The sequence below is a fragment of the Neurospora crassa genome, linkage group I (genome assembly GCF_000182925.2).
Source record: "Neurospora crassa OR74A linkage group I, whole genome shotgun sequence".
Classification (NCBI taxonomy): domain Eukaryota; kingdom Fungi; phylum Ascomycota; class Sordariomycetes; order Sordariales; family Sordariaceae; genus Neurospora; species Neurospora crassa.
The window spans coordinates 6,470,230-6,492,049 of record NC_026501.1 but is presented as its reverse complement, the minus strand read 5'-3'; the positions used below and the strand labels follow the sequence as shown (position 1 = coordinate 6,492,049).

The window sequence follows — 21,820 nt, the reverse complement described above, 5'->3', positions numbered from 1 at the left end:
GTGTGTCTCGTGACGCTGCTAAGAAGAGTGGTTGAGCGAAGAGAGTGCCGTTAACGTTATATCCTGCAACGCAACCACAACACAACACCACAGCATCACCGTCGAAGCACAACATAAACTGGGTATCACCGTTGAACAACAACGTAGTATTTTTCTCTTTTCTGGTAGTCCAGTCACTCGCTTGCTTTTCTTTTGTCTGGGCAGTGTCATCACATTCTTAAACGAGTCTGCGGTTGACCGTTTCTCGGCCGAGCTGCTTTCGACTGACTAATTGACTAACTGCCGTGGTCTTGGAAGTTCCAGAACTGACACCCCATGATCAATCATCATTTTGTTGAGATGGAATGTTTGGTTCCATTGTCATGCTTGGCCATCGAGAAATACGGTGTTGTTCAGTTGCTTCCCCCACAAAAGCGAAGGCTGCACTTGATCCCGACAATTGGATAGGGCAAATAAAGGTGCAGATCTTCAAGATCACAAGTCTGGGCTCATTATCCTTCCAATGGTTCGTATGTAGGTAAGCCTTGTCAATGGATCCCCTGACCGACGATCTTGGAAAGAAGGGAAGTTGTGTATCTGACCGGCATGAGTCGAGTAACCCGTCGCCTTGCCTGATGCTTCGCCAGTACGCCATGTACCTGGGCGTTGACCAACAACATATGCCATCCCATCTTGTTTCCAGAGTAGCGGGGCCTATTGCAAACCGATCGGTGTAGCTGGTATCAGACATATACATCTACTTGACCTCCCACAGTTCTCGAGATTTGAATTCAAGAGCTTCGTTCTTCCCGCAACCTCTCACATTCCCGGCGACCGGCGACGTTGAAGGGTTCACCGCAACGAATACCATGATGGCACCCCGCTCCCTCCTCTCCCTATCCCTCTCCCTCCTCACCCTCTTTACTCCCCTCTCCCACGCATCCGCTATCCGTCAAGGCGCAGCGAACCCGCCCAAAATCCCCAGCGGCCCCAACGGAAGCGGAGAAAGCCCACCGCAGCCCTACGCGCCGCAGCCTGCCCTCCTCACCACCGAATGGACAGCCTCCGTGGGCGCCGACCCGTCTAACCACTGGCCGCAGCACCCACGCCCGCAGCTGAAGCGAGACGACAAGTGGTGGCAGAGCCTGAACGGAATATGGCGTTACCAGAACCTTCACTTTGCGTCATCGGCGCGGATGAATGTGGATATCAGCACTCTTGCCCCTGATGTAGAAGTAGAAGGAGGTTACGACGGAGGAGAAGGAGGAGGAGGGATGCCGACAGAAGAGAAAGAGACGCTGATCCCCTCGTGCATCGAGAGCGGATTCAGTGGGATCCAAGAGATGAACGTGACCGGCATGGTGTTCAAGCGGACGCTGGAGTTCCCAAAAAAATGGATGAACGAGACGGGGAGAAGGGTGTTGATCCACTTTGAAGCAGTCGATTACGAGGCGGTGGTTTACGTGAACGACAAAAAGCTGGGACACAATGTGGGCGGTTATTTCCGGTTTACGGTTGATGCGACGAATGCGTTGAAGACTGGGAAGAAGAATGAGTTGCAGGTTATTGTTCGGGACCCGACTGATGAGCCGGGCTTCTACACGCCGCATGGGAAGCAGACGAGGACGCCGTCGCATATCTTTTATACCCCGTGCACAGGGATTTGGCAGTCTGTTTGGATGGAGAGTGTCCCAGGGGATAACTATATTGGGGATCTGGATGTATCGGCAGATATGGAAGGGAATGGTGAGATAACCGACCTGGGATTTATTGAATGTTTATACTGACGGTGGTTCTAGTGACCATGACGGTGTACTCCAGCAGCAAGACCACGACTGCGGTGAAGGTTTCGATCCTTGAAAACGGCACCGAAGTCGCCACCCACGATGCTTCGTCAGACCAAGAGTTCTCATTCCAGGTCCCTGATCCCAAGCTTTGGTCGCCCGACTCCCCAACGCTATACAACATCAGCGTAACAATGGGCGACGACCAAATCACAAGTTACACCGGTTTCAGGACGATCTCAAAGGGAGTGGTGAACGGGATCCAGCGCCCGCTCCTGAACGGCAAGTTCGTCTTTCAGTTCGGGCCCCTGGACCAAGGCTACTGGCCAGATGGAATCTACTTGCCTCCGACCGAGGAGGCCATGCTATACGATCTTGATCTGATCAAAAGTCTGGGGATGAATATGGTTCGGAAACATGTGAGTTGCGGTCGACCATGACAAAGACTGGAGAGGCGAGTACTCACATATTTAACCAGATCAAAGTTGAGCCCCAGCTCTACTACTACGCCTGCGACAAGCTTGGCCTCCTTGTTATCCAAGACATGCCCTCCATGCGCCCAGCGGCTAGTCTGGCAACTGACTTTCCCACTCCCGCTCAACAAGCCGAATTTGAGCGTCAGCTCAGCGTTATGGTGAACCAGTTCAAGCACCACCCCAGTATCACAACTTGGGTAATCTACAACGAGGGCTGGGGTCAAATCCGCGATAACGGCAACTACCCAGAATTTCATATCACCGATGCCATCCGCGCGCTTGACCCGACAAGACTGATCGATTCGGTAACTGGCTGGTTCGACCATGGAGCTGGGGATTTCCACGACAACCACCATTACGCCAGCCCTGAGTGCGGTACACCCTTCTATAGTAGCCCCAATACGCCTTATGACCCCAACAGAATCGGCTTCCAAGGTGAATTCGGAGGAGTTGGACACGTTCCGGATTCCAAAAAGTAAGACGCCTTTCTCTTTCTCCCCTTGGGATGATTTCATGACTAACAGACTTGCCTCCGAACCCAGCCTCTGGCCCGACCCCAAGGCAATAGCCACAATTCCAGAGACATACGAGATCAGTCCAGACCTAGATTCGTACAACTATCGCACGCACGAATTGCTTGGCGAGTTGCGCACCCAGGTGGAACGATATGCGTGTAGCGGCGCTGTGTATACACAGACGACGGATGTGGAAGGCGAGGTAAACGGCTTAGTAACGTATGACCGTCGCGTGGTGAGGGTTAATGTTACGCAGTGGCAGAGTGATATACAAGCTTTGTACGATGCTGCCGAAAAGAGGGCATCATGAAGTCAGCTCAAGCCTTTGTTTTCTTCACAATTAGCAAACAGGGTCACGATGCTTATAAATCAAAGACTTACATACGAACTGGATGCATTTGACTGTTGATACCTAGTCTCCTAGGAGATTGCGTAAAGTCAGATGATGGTCAACAAAGACTAGTAACGATCAAGTACAATCACTGACCTCAAAAGTTGAGAAGAACTGGCGAACAATGCCGTGTATAGTGGTACACTGTGTGTTAGTGACCGCATCCACCTGTGAAAACATAGTTTCAAACCCTGAGAAAGTGCTCGATGCACTCCAAAACAAGCTAATCATTTAGAAATGCTGTCGGCACAGTCTCGAAACGGAACTTCTTTCTGAACATGCTAATGCTGTCAAATAATGGCAAATGTGTAGCCGCAGTCTACCAGGCTGCGGACAAGAAGCCTCAGCACCAGATTTTGTGCAGGTGCCGTTGTTTGTTGCTGCTCAAGTTCCCTCCAAGTTGCTTTAAGCAGACTATAAAATCTTTAATTCCTTCTTGTTTTGGAACCCTTCCAAAATTGCCCTCATCTGAATGTCCTCTTCCTCAGTCTTGGGGACCTTGACCATCACGGGTATGGTCATTGCGAATGCCTTTCGCAAAGCCTAACATGAAAATTACGTTAGGAAACTCTAAGTGACTCGTGCATCATAATCAATGTATCGGAGCATACCGTAATAGGAAGTAGCCACCAAGCTGCACTGCAATATGCCCGGAATGCAGCATCCAGCAGACTCCTCATCTTTCGCATCACGGCCTTGGCAAACCAAAACACTGTCTGTTTGACGAAAGACATCTGTGTGTTAGTCAAGGGTATTTGGGGTTGTCTTCGCCAGATACACATGGGTATACCTCATTGAGCGCTCCATCAGGCAACTCCCCATCCCACCTATCCTCCACTCTAGCAATCTTGCCATTGTCATCAACCCAAATCTTGACCAAGCTGTGAATATCCTGTTTTTTGTTGATTGGTGGCAATGTGTATCTGTTGTGGAGCTTGATCTCGATCGGATTCCCGGATGAGACAACCTCGTGGGATTGGATTTTAACGGGACTGAGCACTTGCGCAAGAGCATACCACTGTGCGGCATATTGATTGTACCCCTGTGCCGTGGCTATGGGGTCGACGAAAGTGGCGTCAGGATTCCAGAGGGACAGGTGCTTAAGGGTAGGCTTTCCTTCGAAGAGCTGGTGCGAAGATACGGCAGTTAGCACTGAGGAAGTGGGCTTGGGCTTAGTTGTTTGGGTTGGGAGGCAGTCTTACATCTAACACAGCGCCGACAAGAATCTTGTTGTACGGGGTCAAGTCGACACCGGGGGCCTCGAGAATCAAGGTGTTGGAAACCGCTAGTTGCTGCATACTGGTCGGGACAGCTCCGATCTCGTTGCGGACTGTGGAAGCAGGTTTGTTCACCATCTTCACCAAAGGTATCTTTATATTAAGTGGTGGTAATCTTGGCTTTGTATGGATACTGGCGAGTCTTGCGGCGCGGAAGATCGGGATCCTCGAGCGAGTGGCTACAAGTGTCGATGTCATGATGGAGAAGAGGTCGAATTGATATCAAATCTAAGTACTATGCAGGGTGTTCAGCCAAAAGCCCGTCTTCGGAATGATGCTTGCTCATGAAAACTGATGCATGGCGAGATCGTGAAGGGATATTGGGCAGTACAGTAAAAGAGAAAACCAAAACCTTCATGATCAATTTTGCTTTCTCCATCTTCACTCACAAGGAAGGAGAGCACCCCCAGTACATGTTTCCTTTGGCCCGTTCTTGACGTCAGTTCCAAGCCTTGAAGACGACCGCCTTCTCGATTCAGCACGAGAGACCCAGCCTGCCAGTGTAGGAAGGAGGATCAGTGGACAACTGAACCAGCAGATAGGGAACGTGGTGTGTTTGGGCCTTCCGGAAAATACATGCTCATTGCTCGACTTCCGCCCGATTAGAAGGCGGTGCCAACTCCTTGATGCCTTCGTTTGATACATACTTGCTGTCTTCTCTTCCCTCGCCAACGTACTCATGTCGTGGTCTGTGGAAACCTTGCCCTGTATTCGTCGACAATGCTCTTGACCTCGTCCATCTCATATTCCCCCGGATAGTCTAATACCGTATCTCCGAATCGGTTCTTGGCTGTCGGGTCAGCGCCATGCATGACCAGTGTCCTCAAGACCTCAAGGTAGCCAAAACGCATTGCTGTATGGACCGGCCGGTCGCCCGTAAAGCGATTCGCCATGTTGAAATAAGTGGTCTTGTCCTCTTTTGAGTCGAGCAGGGCTGCCAATGTCTCGATTGAAGCTGACACCGATAAGCTCCATTATTAGTCTCTATCGTAACAACAGGAAAAAAGCGTAAATGCGGGATTGTTCGATTGGCAGTGGGCGGCTCGAGTGACTTGCATCTTTGTCCCAGCTGAGCTGCAATATGCGCCGCCGTTCTCTGGAAGTCGTCCTTGCATGAGATCAAGACCTCTGCTTCGGTCACCTTTTCCCGCTGGGCAAGACTCTTGACGATAATGGCAAGTCCAGCAAGATCGCCCTGCCCCGCGCGCACGGAAATCAGGTGGGACTCTTGGGGTGTAATAAACATTGTGGGCAAGAAAGGACGTCAGATGGGTTGGCTAGCAGTTGAGGTGTGACCGTATTAGGGGGGGGGGGGGGGGGGGGGGGGGGGGAAAGGTAAGAACGAGCTGGATAATAACAACGTTCAAACCTCCTGCTCTCTTGGCGAGACAAAACAAAACTGAAGAGGAAAGAGCGAGCCTTCCGAAATATCATGGTGAAAAGCATTCAGGAACGACAGTAGTCAATCGTCATATTGACACGCCGTGTTGGTTGGCGCACACCGGACATCCCCCATCAAGTCCGTGGTGGTTTCTGCTGATGCAAAGTTCAGCCTATCTCTAGTTAGCAAAACAAAACAACGGATGCCTTTGTTAACGGAGCTTGGGACATGTTTGTAACAAAACTGCGACTGAGTCTAACAGCCTTTAATCTTGCGTCTATCATGCATTGTCCCCTTCATAAAACGTTCCTGTAAGAACTGTGTAGGCTCTTTGTGTTGTCAAAGTCTTGTTTGTATGACAAGAAAATGAGTAAGAGCAAGGGCAGTCCTGCTGCTGGCGGAGATGTGTCGCACCCGATAGCAGGTGGCAGATCTAAAAGGAGCGCGTTTGGCCGCAAGTAAGCTCTGCATTAATGCACTGGAGGCGGGGTGAATGGCTCGATTTCCACACGTCACAGTTCCAAATTCCCCCAAAACGATAATTAGCAAACTTCAGATCACCAACTTCACCAACCGTGTTACATCATGTCAAGAAGATATCCGCAAAGGACCTCGCATAGCACACGCACCCATACCTACTCCCTGCCCTCAACCCCTCTTTTACCTAGCAACCACCACTGCCGGCCAAGGCTCAAAGATATCTAGACCCAAAATCGAAAAAGGCTTCAGAACATGTTGATTTCCATATGAAACAGAATACATATAAGGTTAGGTCCCCACGACGGGACTAGCATTCCAGCGGCGCCGCGGAAAATGTTCCAGAGGCCGAGTGGACGGTGAGACCAACCAAGCAGAGAGTCTGAGGTAAGAATTCAAGATTCATCTATATTATTCTTGTGGCCGTCGTGACTATCAGTACCGTATATGATAAGTGGACAAAGTTACGCTATTGTGAGTTGCATTACTAATTTGCTGATAGAAGCTTCAGATCATGATACTCCCCTTCCAACCAACGGCACGGTAACATCGATACCACCGTAGGCATGGTGCCGAAGGGCGTGCGAAAAGGACTGGGATTTGTAAAGAAAAAAAAAAAATACCAGTCGACCAAGCGAGACAAGTTGATTCGACGTGGTGAAGAAGCACTTCCGATGCTATAAGAAAGACAGTGTTCCTTAGCGGTAATTCCAATATCACTACAACTGTTGACCAAGCTTGGCTACTTTCATTGACAGGACTTGTGTCTCACCATGGGCGCAGCCACTCTCATCTATGAGGCACGATGGCTTCTCGCTTCGGTTGTGCTCGCAATTTGGGCGGTCCTCAAGACCAAGCAATATTACCGGTTGCGCCATTTCAAAGGACCCTTCGGCACTGGCTGGTTCGAGATTTGGCATGGCCTTGCCTACCTTTCTGGACATCCACACTTGAAGTTCAAGGAGGCCACGGATAAATACGGTAAGTAGACGAAGCTTGAGCCCGGTAACTTTCGCATACACCGACTGACTTTCAACAAGGACCCATTGCTCGCATCGGACCCAACGAGCTGATGACTACATCTCTCGAGTTGCTGGCACACATCAATGGAGCGAGAAACAGATACACGCGAACCAGATGGTTCTACATTGCCGCCCGCTTCCAACCGAACAGCGACAACATTTTAAGCGAGCTCGACGATAACATGCACACCAAGCGTAGAGCTCAGATGGCTGGCGGGGTGAGAACCCCTTTGCAGGCAAAGAATTCGTGAGCTTGATCGCTAATGCCACTTGGTCACATCACAGTATTCTGGCAAGGAAAACCGTGAGCTCGAGAGTTCGGTAGATATTCACGTTGCAGAACTAGTCCAACTGATTCGGACCAAGTACCGCTCGACCGAGATCAAGACAAACCCATTCGATCTCGCACAGAAAGCTCAGTACCTCGCCCTCGATGTCATCAGCCATATTGGGTTTGGCGAGCCGTTTGGGATGCTTCTTTCGGATCAAGATGTGAATGGCTACATCAAGCATGCCGATCAGGGCATGAACGCAATCACGTATCTGTGGGGCCTTGGACTGACAGAGCTCGTACTCGACACGCCACTCATGCATCTCTTGGGACCATCGGACACAGCAAAGACTGGCTTCGGAGCGATGACGGCCAACACTCGCAAAATCATCTCTAAACGTCTTGAGGACGACCCCGGCATGACCAAGGGGAGCGACATGCTCGCCTCGTGGTTCCGGCATGGCTTGGACAAAGAGCAACTCGTTACTGAGTCCATTCTCCAGCTCCTTGCCGGTGCCGAGACCGCTGCCACTTCCATGCGATGCATCATGCTGTACCTCGTTACTAACCCGCGTGTCTATGCCAAACTTCAGGCCGAGGTAGATGCCGCGGTTAAAGATGGAAGAGCGCCGCCGTACCCGAGTGTTGTTTCCAATGCTACGCAAAGGCAGCTTCCTTATCTGTGGGCATGCTGCAAGGAGGGCATGCGGATGCACCCTCCAGTGACCAACTCTTCCCAGAAGAAGGTGCCGCCTGAGGGAGATGCCGTGACAGTGGAGGGTAAGACGGTCTATCTTCCTGGCGGTACCAATATTGGCTACTGTGTCTGGGGACTGAACAGGGACCAGAAGATTTTTGGAGGGGATGCCGATTGCTACCGGCCTGAGAGGTGGCTGAATGAGGAGGATCCTAAGAAGCTGGCCCAGATGAACCTGGTCCACGAGATGCTTTTTAGTTATGGCAAGTTCCAGTGCCTCGGAAAGCCAATTGCACTAATGGAGATTGGAAAGGCTATTTTTGGGGTATGTTGAGGTTACTTACCTTTGGAAACATTCATTTTCAACACACTTGGGTACGATGCTTGCTAACATCATGGCAAGTTGATGCGGAATTTCGACTGGAGTGTAACCAATGCGGCAGAACCCTGGAAGGAGATGAACGCGGGTGCTTTATTCCTGACGCACGACTTCCTTGTAGAGGCAACTGAACGGTCGGTGTCTTGATGGTCTTGAACGTCGACACATGTTGTGAATGTTGGCGTTCACAAGTATTAACCGTCAAGTATAGAGCAAGCTCCATGACTACTAACCTGGCGCCATAATCCCCTGTATAATCGCGGAAAGATATCTTCATTCGATCATCTATCCCATACTAGGGGACGAACGCGACTGTATCTTCCTTTGTCTCCTGAATCGAGAAGCCATCAAAACATCTCTTCTTTTCCTGACCCTTTTCATACCTACTCAAAAAACAACAAAAAAAAAACAAGGACTTAAACATAAACCTCCACATGCTTCGACTTCTGATCCCCCTTCCCCATCTCCGACCCGACATCATCTCCACCATGCACCGACGACTTCTCAGCGGCAGGCCCATCAGTAACGCCAAACAGCTCATCCATGTGCTCAAGCGAGATACCCTTTGTCTCGGGCACGAAGAACCAGACAAAGACAAACATGCTGAGGCAGAAGCTGCCAAAGATGAGGTAGGTGCCGTAACCGTGGGGGCCGACCGTGACCAGCATAGTAGGCACGGCGCGGGCCACGACGAAATTGAACAGCCACTGCGTCGCGGCGGCGTAGGACACGTTGAGGGAGCGCAGGCGGGCGGCGGGGATTTCCGAGGCGTAGATCCAGCAGGCAGGACCCCAGCCAAATTGGAAGAAACTGTTAAGTGGTACAACGTTTAGTAGCGTACAAATAATGGGCATTGGGGGAAAGGAAGTAGAAGCAAAGGGAAGAAAAGGGTTTAGATGGAGTAAAAAAGGAAAAGAAAAAAAAAGACCAAAGAACTTACGCAGCAAACAGAAATATGCACACCAACGCTACATAACCCGCAGGCGGCACCGGCTGGCCATCAATCGGCGGCGAGATGCGGACATAAAGGCCAATATAAAACATAGCAAGACCCTGCGCAATCGACGTCCACAGCAGCGAACGTCTACGACCCAGCGAGTCGGCCAAGAACAGCAAGAAAATGACGCAGCTAACGACCTTGACAATACCATAGATGCCGGTACTAAACAAGCTAGTCGACGTGCCGGTGATACCCAAGTTCTTGAAGATGGTAGGCGCGTACGTGTTGATGGCGTTGGTGCCCGTCATTTGCTGGCAGATCATCAAGAAAATACTAATCAGGGCGCGCTTGCGGTTGCCGGCGACGGTCCACATATCGCGGGTCAAGTCCCAGTAAGTGGCGTCGCCCTGGAGACGACGCTCCTGTTCGAGCTGGTCCTGGATCTCGCGGAACTCGTCGACGATGTACGGGTGGTCTGGGGGGAGGTTGCGGATGCGCGCCAGCACAGACTTGCATTCTTCCCATCGGTCACGACGGGCCAGCCAGCGCGGGCTTTCGTGGCAGAGGAGCATGCAGACGCACAAAAGGCCGGCGGGAAGACCTTGGATGGCGAGCGGGAAGATGTACATGGATTTGCCCTTGAAGTGCAGAGAGACGGAGTAGTTGATCCAGAATGCGATCATGCCGCCGGTGACAATGAAGAGTTGGTAGAGGCCCGTCAACAGACCGCGGATCGAGCGGGGAGCGTTCTCAGACACAAAGACGGGGTTGATGCAGCTGGCGGCGCCGACGCCCACGCCGGCGACGAAACGGCCAATGTACATGGGTGCGAGGTTGCCTGAGGCGGCGGCTTGCATGATGATACCGATGATGACGACCAGGGAGACAGCGATGAGACACCACTTGCGGCCGAAGCGATCGGTTATAGGTGAGGCGATCAGCGCACCGAGGAAGCAGCCGGCTTGGAGGGTAGAGACGATATTGGCGCCCAGGTTGGCCTTGGCTTTATCGTTGCCGATGAAGCCAAAGTCGTGTTTAAAGGGTTCGAGTTCGATGACGCCGCCGATGACGGAGGAATCCCAGCCGAAAGACATGGCGCCGAAGCAGGCCTGTCATGGAGATGTAAAGGTTAGCAGGAAAAGATCCTTTGGGGTGATGCTGTTTAGGCACAGGGACGTGGACTCACAGAGCACGCTAGGAGATAGACACGCCAGCCATAGATCTCTGGGGGATCTTCTGCCATGGCCTCATTTTTGACAATTTTCCGGAGGATCCTATTTCCTATCGAAAGACCCATCTTGACGGCTTGGTAAGGTCGCACTCTCTCGTATAAGATGGCCTTTTTTTTTTTGTGTCTGGGGTGAGGTGATGAACAGCCTTCGAGGCCTCTTTGACCCCGGATAGATGTTAACCGATAAGTGAGAAGTCTTCTCCAAAGGGTGTAATCCCTTGATTCGGAGCTGAGTCGTTGGTACCTAGGAAAGGTTTGTTGGATGAGATGTAAGAGGGAAACGCTCACGAGAATAAAGAGTGTCATCCAGCCCCCGGGTAATATAATAGCAAGTAGAAAGTGACGGTGCCGGTGTCCGGAACCCTTATGTAGTTCCTGTATGTCTTGGAGCAAAGCGGTGCAACACCAGTTCGGCCAGTTCTTGAACAGCCCATGCAAGGTCAACCTGTAAGTCTCACTTTCTTAGCGATTTGAGGGCTTGACTGTGTAGGCTTAGTGAGATACACTACCCCATACTCCAGATTCATGATGCCGCGGCCCCGAATTCCTCTTGTCACAATAGTTAGTTTGCTCGCTTGTATCGCACAAGATGAATACACTGTACGCCTTTGCACATGCTCTCGCTGCTCTTTACTGGGCCTGATTGGAGTCAAGGTTTTGGAGAAGCATGGATGGACTCCGGCCCGTTTCCCTTTCTGCGAGTACAAGATATGGCATCTAAAGGGCAACAGAATTGGAGCTAGAGTGTGCCTTTCTTCCAACTGGGCAAAAGATTGGCCCCCTGCCCTGTTCGCCCACTACCGGTGGCATTTTTTCCACCAAGGGGAGGGGGACGTTGCACTGCAACTGGCTCCTCCCTTTTTGTCGTCTCTTGCCTTGCTTGTGAGGACATTGAAGAAAAAGAGTGTCGTATTTGCTACTGTCTTATCTGGCACATGTTAGCAGTGGGCACATCTGTACTTGGTATATCTTGTTGAAACGCTTCTGTAGCAATCTGTTAGGGAATAATTGCACGGGGCAAACAGTCCCGAGTAAGCGATAGCAAGTACCATTAGAAAGATGATGGGAATGAAGGACAAGAGGCTGGAGGCTGGAGGCTGGAGATCTGGGCTCGGCCTCTTCTTCCGAGTGGCTTCAAGAGGTCGTCAGACTGTGTTGCATACTGTCGCCGCCGCCATCCCCCAAGCCTCCATGTTTCCTCAGATCTCCGTGGAGTAGCCTTCTTTCCCCCCTTGTCCCTTTGTCCTCCGCACCTGCTACTCCCCTCAGAATCCCGACAATGCATGCCGTGTAAGGTAGAAGGCCCCGCCAATCAGAAGACGTGAACAAACCAACGGCCCCGGGATGTCTGGATGAGCATCTCTGGTCACGGTGTTCCACGTGCCAAGCACGGGGTAAGCATGCTAAGCTCAAAGCTTGGTATTAGCCTATTGGTCCCATGCCAGTCATGGAGTCAAATGGACGTGAACAAAGTGCGGAGAAGAACCAATGCTTGTCCTTCGTGTGGACGGTGGTGGTGGTGGAGGACTGGAGGATATCGAGGCCGAAGCAGTGTGGAAATCAGAGATATTGCAAATATGCAAGAAGTCCATCGAGGACGGGGGAATGGCCAGAGTGAAACCTGTGCTTGTCGATGTCGCCTTGATGCCGTCGTGCCCGGGGTTCCTAATACCAACTCCACAAGGTGGACTCTGGGGATACGGCCCGGGAAATGGGGGCAAAGCTAAGGCTTGGAAGCGCGAGTCGAATCCACTGTGAGTCCGCTGTGGACCTAACCTAAGTCACTGCTGAGGAGGAGAAGGGAATGGGGTTTTATGGGGCCGAGTTTGTACCCCACATCCCGCCAGCGACGACCTAACAACCCGAGGCATGATCTCTAGTAGAGTCGTATAGTGAAAGCTGCAAGTCGGATTTGAAGAGCCAAGCCGAGGTTGTGAGAGTCTTTTTTAGTTGAGCTTGAATCCAGAGACTATCGTGATTACTAAATATGTAGGTATTTTAAGTTGTGTTTGGTCTATAACATTTACCTCGAGCCAGAATCAGAACAGACGAAGAAGGGAACCATCGGCACCAGGCAATATATTCAGCTATATAATTCGTAGTTCAGGACACCCGCCATTGTCAAAGAATAGCATACCAAAGAAACGTGGATTTCTCCAGAGGCCAGTTGTTCCACCGAACGGCGTGGCGATAATGATCACGGCGTCGGCGCGGGGATAAGTGAATGGGAAGTTGGGGTAGCACACTCCCTTGTTTGGTCTCTTTATTTCTCCGGGGTAAATCCGCGCTACGTACATAGACGGTTAGGTACCTTCTATGGAGTTTCGGGGACGGTTGAGAGGGAAAGGGCTTCCAGAACCCAATTCAAGCCTCATCCCCATCGCCAACACCTGACTACAACCGCCTAAATGAGTGCGAATTGTGTTCGCCTCTGTCACACTGTAAAATCGGTTCGCGACACACCTGGTGACCTGGTAGTTTCCAAGTGCGATTTGAGTGTTAGAGTACCTATCAAATATCTGCATAGTCAGGTAGGGATTGGGGTAAGGGTAAACATCAGTCCTTCTACATGGCAGTTTGCTTATTTGGTACGCGCCCCACTACTACCTATCTTCTTACAGGGGAATGATAAAGGGAAAGGGATTGGTACAACAGGATACGTCTATACATGCGATCTGATTAGGTAGGTGAAATCCATTGATATTGCCTCTAAGGTGAGAAAGAGTTGAACCGCCAAAGGGAAGTCACCTAGAGCCTCCCCTCCTCACCTTCTATAATCGGTAGGTAAAGTTACAGGCCATGCAGAGGCACTCTGTCTTCCGCCCTGTTTCCACTCAAGACCCCTGTAAGTAGAGGTACCGAGCTAACGAACTTTCCAGGACTGATGTGCAAAAAGCGAGGAGGATTGGCCGGAAAGTAAATCATCCACAAATCAGGAGACGGTACAATACTATTGGACCCGGTTTGATACCGCGTGCTGGAGGTTCAAGAAAGAACACTTAGGTAAAGTGAGAGCCACACGCAACGTTGGGATGCGTTTAGCCCGCAAGTCTCAACTTGGCGAGCCTGAATATATAAATGCTATTAGACCATGTTCGATGATGTTTATCTGATGGTTCGCCAGAAGGGTTTCCATAGAGAATGTCAGTTCGTCTGAGGTGAAGGTATCGGTCGGATGTACAAGGCACTGTGGAACATGAAGTGTTCTGATCAAAGTAGCACCCGACTGTGTGAATGCTCTCCTCTTTACCTTACCTCCCATAAATTCTCTATAACACGGTGTATCGGGATCTCGCCTTTCAGTAGTGACCGTCATCCTCCTGTGCGAGATGTTTCCCAGCGATCCAATGCCGAAGCTGGGGCACCAGAACATCGACACCGCACACGTGCGGCTGCCTCAACCCGTCGTCACGAACTTGGGATGTCGATCTGCCACCCCAGGTCGCAAACACAAACTCAACGCCTACGCGTTCCAGCAGGACGCCATAGTCACCTTCAAGGGCTACCAATACGTAGCATACTGGTCCAATGCCGGACTAGATGATGGCGACACACTGTATCTTTGCGTGGCTAGAAGGCTTTTACGACCCCGTTTGGACATGCCTGTCCTGAGCAACGAAGACCAAGTCAGCGAGAAAACGGCCTATGGGTGGGAAATCCTCGAGTTGCGTGACTACAAGCAAACCGTTGACGATGGTCATAACACCATTTCGCTTGGAATTTGCCCGGGCGATGGAACAATCCATCTGGCATTCGATCACCACTGTGACATGTGAGTTGCGTCTCCCTCCTTTCTCTCACCTACTGTTTATGTGTTCACCATCGCCAACACAATTATCGAGCAGTCTTCGATACCGCTACTCAAAGCGGGACGTAGCCTCTCAGCCCCGTACCATCAGTTGGCGTCCAGACATCTTCTCGGCCACTCTTGACTGCCTCCCGGGAATCCTATCTACCCACAAGCCGCTCCGTGACGTGACATACCCCCGGTTTGGCTTCCTCGGCGAGAACATGTTCTTCTCCCACCGTGACGGGAAGGCGGGGCTCGGTAACGATCATCTCTACACCTACAACGGCAAAGACGGTCGCTATGAATACATTGGCCCCTACCTGACAGGCGTCCAGAGCAGTCCGTACGTCAACGGGATGACCTCCCGCCACGGGGTCCTCTACGTCACTTGGGTATATCGAGGCTTTGTAGAATATCCGGGTTGGGACGATCCGCTCGATACCAAACACAAGCAGCAGGCGGGACCTAACGGGGCTGAAAACAACCATAACATTTGTTATGCCTATAGCGATGCCGACGGATATGTGTGGAAAAACGGTTGCGGCGAAGTGATTGCCGACTTAAGGGATCCCGCCAAGTTTCCAACCAGTGTACGGGGGAAAGAGCGCACCATTAAAAATGACTGCAGTGGTATCGCTGCCTTTGACATACCCAAGGGGAAGGGCCTGATGAACCAAGAGGCACAAGCAGTTGACCAAGAAGGGGGTGTACATGTATTAAACAGAGATATGATGAATGAAGGGGGGACGTACCTATGGAAACATTATTACCGGTCGCCAGATGGTAAGTTATCGCCGTGCTACGGTTCTCGTATTTCTGGCAAAGCCGATTGACAGGGACTAGGGACGTGGACGCAGCGGGCACTGCAAGTCATCACCGAAGGCAGCAAGCGTGGTCAACTAGCCGTCAGCAAAACAGGCGACTTGTACGCAATCCTTCCAGACTCGACCACGAAGAGTATGCGGATTCTGAGGGCCACCAAAGCTAGTGAATTTGCCGATTACCGAGAAGTTTGGAAAGGAGATGGCCTTGGCGGAGAGCCGTTGGTGGATTCAGCCAGGCTGGAGTACGACAATGTGCTGTCGGTCTTCGCTCGCAGCAATCCAGTCAACTCGGCCAAGCAAGCTGCGGAGAGTCAAGCTATCGCCATCCTTGACTTTGAGCTGTTCGTGTAAAGACAAGGATCCCAAGGCGGAGGAAGAATCCACAAGAGTACATCAGTGATTCAAGTGACGTCGATGGTCAACCCATCTCTCAGGCCCGTAAGAAGCGAACACTGGCAAGGAAAAGAGCCTCTGGAACGGGCCTTGCCGAGTTTTCCCGCGGAACAAAGTTGAAAGCGGATGGCCTGCGCTAGCTTAACAAGGGGAGCTTGTCAAATAGACAATTGTGGGGAGATCCCTGGAGCTCTTGAAGCTCCTGAAGCTTCCGACAATAGATACACTCGTCGCCCGTAACGCAGTAGAAGCTGATAATGCTCAGTACAGTATTCGGAGCAGAGTCTGGGGAATTACCTGAATGGTCAGATGGAACAGTTTGTGCACGTGTCAACAAGAAGTCTAGAACGAGGAGCCCCCCCAGAGCGTTCTGGCCTTTTGAAGACATTGTGCAGGGAAGTGATTGAGGCGTCGGGAAGCCGTGCATATCGTTTCAGGTCTAAATCCCCCCAACCATGCCAGCCTAGAGGACACGCATCTCCAAGGCCGAGTTGATGACGTCCAGAAAGCCACCCGAGGGAAAGACAATTTGGGCAGTTGCCATTGGTCATGGCTTTCAATGTTCTCGGCGGATGACCTGGGGCAGTATGCTGTGCTCGTGGTCAGCTGGGCTGTTTTCAGGACATCTTGACCTGATGTAGCACGGATATCCAGGCACGAAGCCTGCGCAGTATGTAGAGGATGCTATAGTGATTGTTGATGCCGTGTAACAAGAAAACGCGTCTTCCCACTGTCGCAGCCCGTGGGGTTTGCCCCGATCAGTATGCCGAATCTTGGGCCGCCGTCCCATAGCACGCACACACACCTCGCTCGACACGCTTCCATGTGGCCATTGCAGTGTGCCTGCTGATGCTCCCATCATTCCAACCAGCTTCATTGTGTGCTTGACGCCGGCAGCAACAACCAACAATGAGGTTCTGATATGCGACAAGTCATCGTCAAAGGAAGCTGAAGACTGTGCTTAGCCCCGTCTGTCCGGTTCAGACAATTGGTGTAGACGTGGTGAATGCCGTCATCACACCGCGCCGGGTACCCGTCGCAGAGCTTCGTCGATGGACGAGTTGGCAGTCGGTAGATCCAATCCAGCGCGGCATGGTCAAGTGTAGATGGCTCGTGGGTCCCGTCGGTCGGACGAAGAAGTACGAGCTGCTGCTGTCAGTGCCACGTCAATCTGGAACAGCAGGCCAACGACTTTTGTTGGACAGTTGGACTCGATGGAAGGGCAGGAGAACTGTGCGCATGCGGCTCAACCAAACAAGCTCGTCAGGGATCGGCAAGGCGGGGTCGGTGGGATGGACGATGATGGCTCGGCTTGTTCATTTCTTCTGGTTCGATGGATGGATGGAAGGTCGAAACGGACTGGCTGGCTGGCAGGGACCATGATGGCAATGATGGAGCGTGAGTGATGGAGGAGGCAGTTGAGTTGCGGTGCAGGGCAGCTGGTCGCAAGCGAAGCAGGAGTTGGCCGGGATGGAGTTCCTTGCAAGGTTCACCTCAGATTGGGTTTCCCGATCGGGAGCCAAGTTCCAGCGTTTTCAGCTGGCCTGGTGCGCAGCCGCGGGAGCCTTCAGCTTGCCATGGCTGGCCCCACGTCCCTGATTGGGTTGCTAGCGCTGCAGTGACTCGCGAGTGGATACGGGCAGGGGCAGTCTGGTCTGGGTCAAGGCTTGGCAGGAGGTGTGTCTCTGAAAGAACCACTGAGAGGCCGCGGCCGCCAGCCCATTTTGGTACAGCAACCCATGGGCCACGAGCCTGAACCTTGCCAGCCCTCATTACGATGGTACCGTTCCCACACTCAATCGCCTGTGCAATCTTGGCAAGAGGTGTGTGTGCGTGCACACACACACACACCGCACTTCTGTATTGTACAACTTCGTTAAAATTTATTATTTTACAACAATTTCTATATTAATTTGAAGTTATTTCAACGTGTAAAGTAATTACAATACTAGTAATTAATTAAATCTATTACAATAATACTTCCTAAAATAATTTTTAATTTAAAACCCGTCGGCGTAAAGCGATCCTGTATTCGAAGTGGCGCGCTAGTAGTCTACTTCGACGAAGATTAAAATTAGGAAGATCTTAGTTTAATAATTCTATAACGCGCTTTATTCCGCCCTAAAAAGAAGAGTTGTAAAGTTAAGTAGTTTATTAAAGTTATCCCTAAGATTATTCTACTTAAGAAGAAGGTTGCTCTTATTAAGACCGTTATTAAAAAGATTATTATTAAGAAGGGGAAGGCTATTATATTAGAATTAAAGTTAGTTCTAGTCCTAGTTTTAAAGCCGCTGTCGTCTTCCTTTAAGTTTGTAATACCCGTTGAGATTTTTAGTAGCGAAGAGGATTCTAGTAATAATAACGAGGTTGAATAATAGTTCCCCGTTCGTTTTATTCTTAAGAAGTAGGTTTTCGATATTTTATTTTATTTATCGGGCGACGATAATAGTAAAATAGCCTCCCCGACTAAATTAATTGCCTTAGTACTACCGGTTTAGCTTTGCGTTGTTTGTAAGTTGGTTATTATAGTATTATTACTATTGTATTTTAAATACCCTAATTTAATATAGGTTTAGTTTAATATAATTAGTTTATATATTACTACTAACTATATTAAATTATTTATTATTGAAGAATATAATTTATTTAGAGAAGTTAAAGTTGAGTAAGATAATAGTAAGTTTTGTAAGTAACGGTTTGGGATAATATTATTTAACGAAATCCTATATATATAGCGAGGTTATATAGAAGATATTATTAGCGATAATATAATTATAGGAATAAAGTAGTTAGTCTTTTTATATAACGTTATATATATTACTATTACTTATAATAACCGCTGCGCTCGGGTTATTATATATAATAAGATTATTCCTAGGAAGGATTTTTATAATAAGTATAATAATATTGAGTATAAAATTATTATAAAATTGTACTTCTATTATATTAGTTAGTACTACTATTTTACTATATTATTTAAATTTCGGTTAACCGACCCGCCTATTAATAAAATCCCTATTACTCTATTTTCCTATAGTAGTATACCCTCTATTCTTACCCTTTTTCGTAGTTTAATTAATCCTTTTATTACTTTAACCCTACAAACGGTTAATATACTATTATTACAAGGGTTACGGACTTTAGCCGGTATTGAAAAGTTTAAGTACGTTACAATAAATATTATATTAATAGAAGTTAAAAAGAATTTAGAGGAGGATTAGTAGCGAGAGGAGTATATAAAAGTAAAATTATATAGTTTTGTATATTAGAAGTTAGTATAGGTATAGGTGTACGGTTTTAGTTATAAATATAAGAATTATAATAAGGTTATTAAGTATTAAATATACTACGTTATAAATAGGAATATAATTTATTATAATTTTAATATTAAAGATATAAGTAAGTAGGTATGCGTTATATTATTAGGGAAGGTTATAGTAATTAACCTACTATTTAAATTAATACGAAATATATTAGGTAATAAGGTAGTAGCCGCCTTTAGTATTAGCGATAGTAGTAGTAAATATAAAGGAGGAGGTAATAGTCTACTAATTAATATTAATATTATTAATAATATTAATAGTAGTAATAGTAGTACTAATATAGAGACTATAAATAGTCTATTATAAATTATATTAAGGAAGGACGATTTTAGAAGTTTATATTAATTATACCCTCCTTCCCTATATTTACTATATCCGCTACTATATTAATACTTCCTTCCTTACTTTTAATATCTTTAAATTTAATTACTTTATATTATTGGCAATTCTATTATTAATTCGGTAATTACTAGTAGTTATAACTATAATATAGTAGGTACTCTCCCCCTATTAAGTAAAATAATAATTATTAATTCGTATATACCGTTAGAATATTTTACTATTATATTCTATAAGTATCCGACCAACTACAAGATTTTTACTACTAGGCGTATTAACATTAATCTTCCTCTTATTTTTATAGCAATTATAGTATTTATTTAATTATTAGTATTATTATTAATTGTACCACTATCAGTAGTAGGCGAGGAGGACGAGGGCGAGGAGATTAGAAACTCCCTAATAGAGGTTAGAGAATTATTTGTACTACATCCGCCCGTACCCTCGATTTTCGGTCTTCGTTCGTTACTATTACCCCCTACCCTACTTAATTAGTTAATTAAAGAGATTATTACCGAATTCTTTAAGGCATTCTATAAACGTTACTATATTGGGTCGTTAATTAAAATAGTATTAGTATATAGAGTTTTAATCGCTTTAAAGAATAAATTTTAGAATAAGGAGGCGCCGTCCAATATATTCGTACTTAGAGAGTAGCTAGTAAAGTAGTTTACGAAGCTGGGATTTAATTACGACTTCTATATAGTATTTAAGAATAGTATTAAAAATTTCCTTAAAATTAAATATATAGTATTGGCAATATAGTTAAGTTATAGTAAATATACCTTTTAACCCCTATTGTTGTAATTTAATTAATTAATATATACTTTAAACTTGCAATTTAATATTGTATTCGAGTATAGCGTTACTAGAGCTCTCGTTTTTATAGTAAGTCGTACTATTATTAGCGGTCTTAGCGAGTAATAATAATATTACGAGTCGATTTATAGCGAAAGAGGGGGGTTTTTGGTATTTTAATATTATTATATAAATAAATACGATTTCTGGCACTTTTAGCACTTTTAGCACTTCTAATACTTTTAGTATTTTTGGCATTTTTAGTATTTTTAGCATTTTTAATATATAATTTAATTTAATATATATAAATCCATCTCTCCCTTTTATATTTTCTACCGCCGCTTAGATATAGTACCCGTCTTTCTATATTTAATTAGCTCGTTAGTATATAGCTCGCTATACTCTTTATTAATATTATTAAATTAATCTATTATTAGTTTTGTATTCTTAAAATAGCTACGGATTTATTATACTCTGTACCTTATATTCTATACTAGTTGCTTAAGAAACGTAGTAAAGTCGTTATTTAATATTTTATTACTGCCCTCGTTATAATATACCCTCTTAAATTACTACTTGAAATTACTAAAATATATTTCAATAGGATTGAATTCGGGAGAGTACGGCAGTAAATACTATAATAGAACCCCCTTCTAGTTGTATACGTATTGGAGTTCGGTACGGGGGTATTAGCTAGTATTATTTATTATTAAAATACTATTACAACCGGGAAATAGATTTATTTTAGGGAATAAGCATTTTACTATTTAGTTTTAAACCCCGGCTAAATCTATTATACTTTTAAATATTAGTATATTAAATAGCCTATTTATTATAATAGTTAGGAGGAAGTAATACTGTATATTGTATATGAACTTACTTAATATTATTGCAATAGTATTACGGGGTGCCTAATTAGTATAATAAGCGTCGTTCCTTCGGTTTATATTAAATTCGTTATAGAATATAAATATTTCTATAGTAAATAAAGAGATTTTTAATATTTATTTGGCTACTAGTATAGGGGATTATTATAATACTTTTATATAGAGTCGCTTCTTCTTCTACTTCTTTTATCGAAAGTACCGCCGTATAATTTCGGTCGAAATATATACGTTATATTCGTTAGTTAGAAAGGTATAGATTTCGTTGAGGTATAAATTGGGTTTTAATACGAGGAGGTTTATAACTTCCTTTATAATATTAATTATAGTTAATAAAGTAAGGGAGTAATATAGTATATACTATACTTTAAGCGTTTATATAAGAAGTTTTCTAATATTTTAGGAAATTTACAATAGTAAAAATACTTTATTAGTATCCGATAGAGTACGTTTATATTTTTACGTACTCCTTATATTTATATTAATAATTTTAGTAACGTTATTAGGATACTCGTTATTTATTAGTATTATTATTATTAATACCTTTTGGTAGGTATTGGGGAAGCGTACTATATCGATAACAGTTTAAAAGATAATGTAAATATTAAAATAAATAATTGTACGATGTAGAGCATTAAAATATCGACTT

At 46.9% G+C, this 21,820-nt stretch overlaps 7 protein-coding genes and 1 non-coding gene across 8 annotated transcripts; 4 read left to right on the top strand and 4 right to left on the bottom strand.

Moving 5' to 3' along the window:
• Nucleotides 1-851: 851 nt before the first annotated feature.
• NCU00985 (hydrolase) lies at nucleotides 852-3,141 on the top strand (the record flags this gene model as incomplete). The annotated part of the gene is made up of 4 exons (XM_960085.3): nucleotides 852-1,725; nucleotides 1,779-2,182; nucleotides 2,242-2,714; nucleotides 2,782-3,141. The coding sequence occupies 4 exons, from the start codon at nucleotides 852-854 to the stop codon at nucleotides 3,062-3,064; spliced, it is 2,034 nt and encodes a 677-aa protein (XP_965178.3). The 3' UTR covers nucleotides 3,065-3,141.
• A 197-nt stretch (nucleotides 3,142-3,338) lies between these two features.
• Nucleotides 3,339-4,713, bottom strand: NCU00986 (hypothetical protein). The gene is made up of 4 exons (XM_960086.2): nucleotides 4,348-4,713; nucleotides 3,936-4,271; nucleotides 3,757-3,861; nucleotides 3,339-3,688 (listed from the first exon to the last, which is right to left on the bottom strand). The coding sequence occupies exons 1-4, from the start codon at nucleotides 4,618-4,620 to the stop codon at nucleotides 3,560-3,562; spliced, it is 843 nt and encodes a 280-aa protein (XP_965179.2). The 5' UTR covers nucleotides 4,621-4,713; the 3' UTR covers nucleotides 3,339-3,559.
• NCU16418 (hypothetical protein) lies at nucleotides 4,618-5,701 on the bottom strand. The gene is made up of 2 exons (XM_011395096.1): nucleotides 5,479-5,701; nucleotides 4,618-5,377 (listed from the first exon to the last, which is right to left on the bottom strand). Exons 1-2 carry the CDS (start codon nucleotides 5,666-5,668, stop codon nucleotides 5,100-5,102), a joined length of 468 nt encoding a protein of 155 aa, XP_011393398.1. The 5' UTR covers nucleotides 5,669-5,701; the 3' UTR covers nucleotides 4,618-5,099.
• Nucleotides 5,702-6,427: 726 nt separating this feature from the next.
• Nucleotides 6,428-8,987, top strand: NCU00987 (pisatin demethylase). The gene is made up of 5 exons (XM_958804.2): nucleotides 6,428-6,667; nucleotides 6,783-7,261; nucleotides 7,321-7,520; nucleotides 7,588-8,595; nucleotides 8,674-8,987. The coding sequence occupies exons 2-5, from the start codon at nucleotides 7,054-7,056 to the stop codon at nucleotides 8,794-8,796; spliced, it is 1,539 nt and encodes a 512-aa protein (XP_963897.2). The 5' UTR covers nucleotides 6,428-6,667; nucleotides 6,783-7,053; the 3' UTR covers nucleotides 8,797-8,987.
• On the bottom strand, nucleotides 8,856-11,118 carry NCU00988 (MFS quinate transporter). Its single transcript, XM_958805.2, has 3 exons — nucleotides 10,776-11,118; nucleotides 9,590-10,698; nucleotides 8,856-9,459 (listed from the first exon to the last, which is right to left on the bottom strand). The coding sequence occupies exons 1-3, from the start codon at nucleotides 10,884-10,886 to the stop codon at nucleotides 9,066-9,068; spliced, it is 1,614 nt and encodes a 537-aa protein (XP_963898.1). The 5' UTR covers nucleotides 10,887-11,118; the 3' UTR covers nucleotides 8,856-9,065.
• Nucleotides 11,119-11,732: 614 nt separating this feature from the next.
• NCU14027 lies at nucleotides 11,733-12,364 on the bottom strand. The gene is made up of 2 exons (XR_897776.1): nucleotides 11,870-12,364; nucleotides 11,733-11,748 (listed from the first exon to the last, which is right to left on the bottom strand). It is a non-coding gene; the product is annotated as a ncrg77 (non-coding RNA).
• Nucleotides 12,309-12,922, top strand: NCU00989 (hypothetical protein; the record flags this gene model as incomplete). The annotated part of the gene is made up of 2 exons (XM_958806.1): nucleotides 12,309-12,574; nucleotides 12,814-12,922. 2 exons carry the CDS (start codon nucleotides 12,309-12,311, stop codon nucleotides 12,920-12,922), a joined length of 375 nt encoding a protein of 124 aa, XP_963899.1.
• Nucleotides 12,923-14,167: 1,245 nt separating this feature from the next.
• NCU00990 (hypothetical protein) lies at nucleotides 14,168-15,785 on the top strand (the record flags this gene model as incomplete). Its single annotated transcript, XM_958807.3, has 3 exons — nucleotides 14,168-14,592; nucleotides 14,666-15,393; nucleotides 15,454-15,785. The coding sequence occupies 3 exons, from the start codon at nucleotides 14,168-14,170 to the stop codon at nucleotides 15,783-15,785; spliced, it is 1,485 nt and encodes a 494-aa protein (XP_963900.3).
• Nucleotides 15,786-21,820: the final 6,035 nt, after the last annotated feature.

Coding starts and splice junctions, on each gene's coding strand:
- NCU00986 (XM_960086.2), bottom strand. CDS start 4,620: ATGACATCGACACTTGTAGCCACTCGCTCGAGGATCCCGATCTTCCGC. Junction 4,272..4,347: donor TTGTCGGCGCTGTGTTAGAT/GTAAGACTGCCT, acceptor TCTTCGCACCAG/CTCTTCGAAGGAAAGCCTAC. Junction 3,862..3,935: donor CTGATGGAGCGCTCAATGAG/GTATACCCATGT, acceptor TTCGTCAAACAG/ACAGTGTTTTGGTTTGCCAA.
- NCU16418 (XM_011395096.1), bottom strand. CDS start 5,668: ATGTTTATTACACCCCAAGAGTCCCACCTGATTTCCGTGCGCGCGGGG. Junction 5,378..5,478: donor AGCTCAGCTGGGACAAAGAT/GCAAGTCACTCG, acceptor TATCGGTGTCAG/CTTCAATCGAGACATTGGCA.
- NCU00987 (XM_958804.2), top strand. CDS start 7,054: ATGGGCGCAGCCACTCTCATCTATGAGGCACGATGGCTTCTCGCTTCG. Junction 7,262..7,320: donor GGAGGCCACGGATAAATACG/GTAAGTAGACGA, acceptor ACTTTCAACAAG/GACCCATTGCTCGCATCGGA. Junction 7,521..7,587: donor GAGCTCAGATGGCTGGCGGG/GTGAGAACCCCT, acceptor GTCACATCACAG/TATTCTGGCAAGGAAAACCG.
- NCU00988 (XM_958805.2), bottom strand. CDS start 10,886: ATGGGTCTTTCGATAGGAAATAGGATCCTCCGGAAAATTGTCAAAAAT. Junction 10,699..10,775: donor TCTATCTCCTAGCGTGCTCT/GTGAGTCCACGT, acceptor TCTCCATGACAG/GCCTGCTTCGGCGCCATGTC. Junction 9,460..9,589: donor TGCATATTTCTGTTTGCTGC/GTAAGTTCTTTG, acceptor ACCACTTAACAG/TTTCTTCCAATTTGGCTGGG.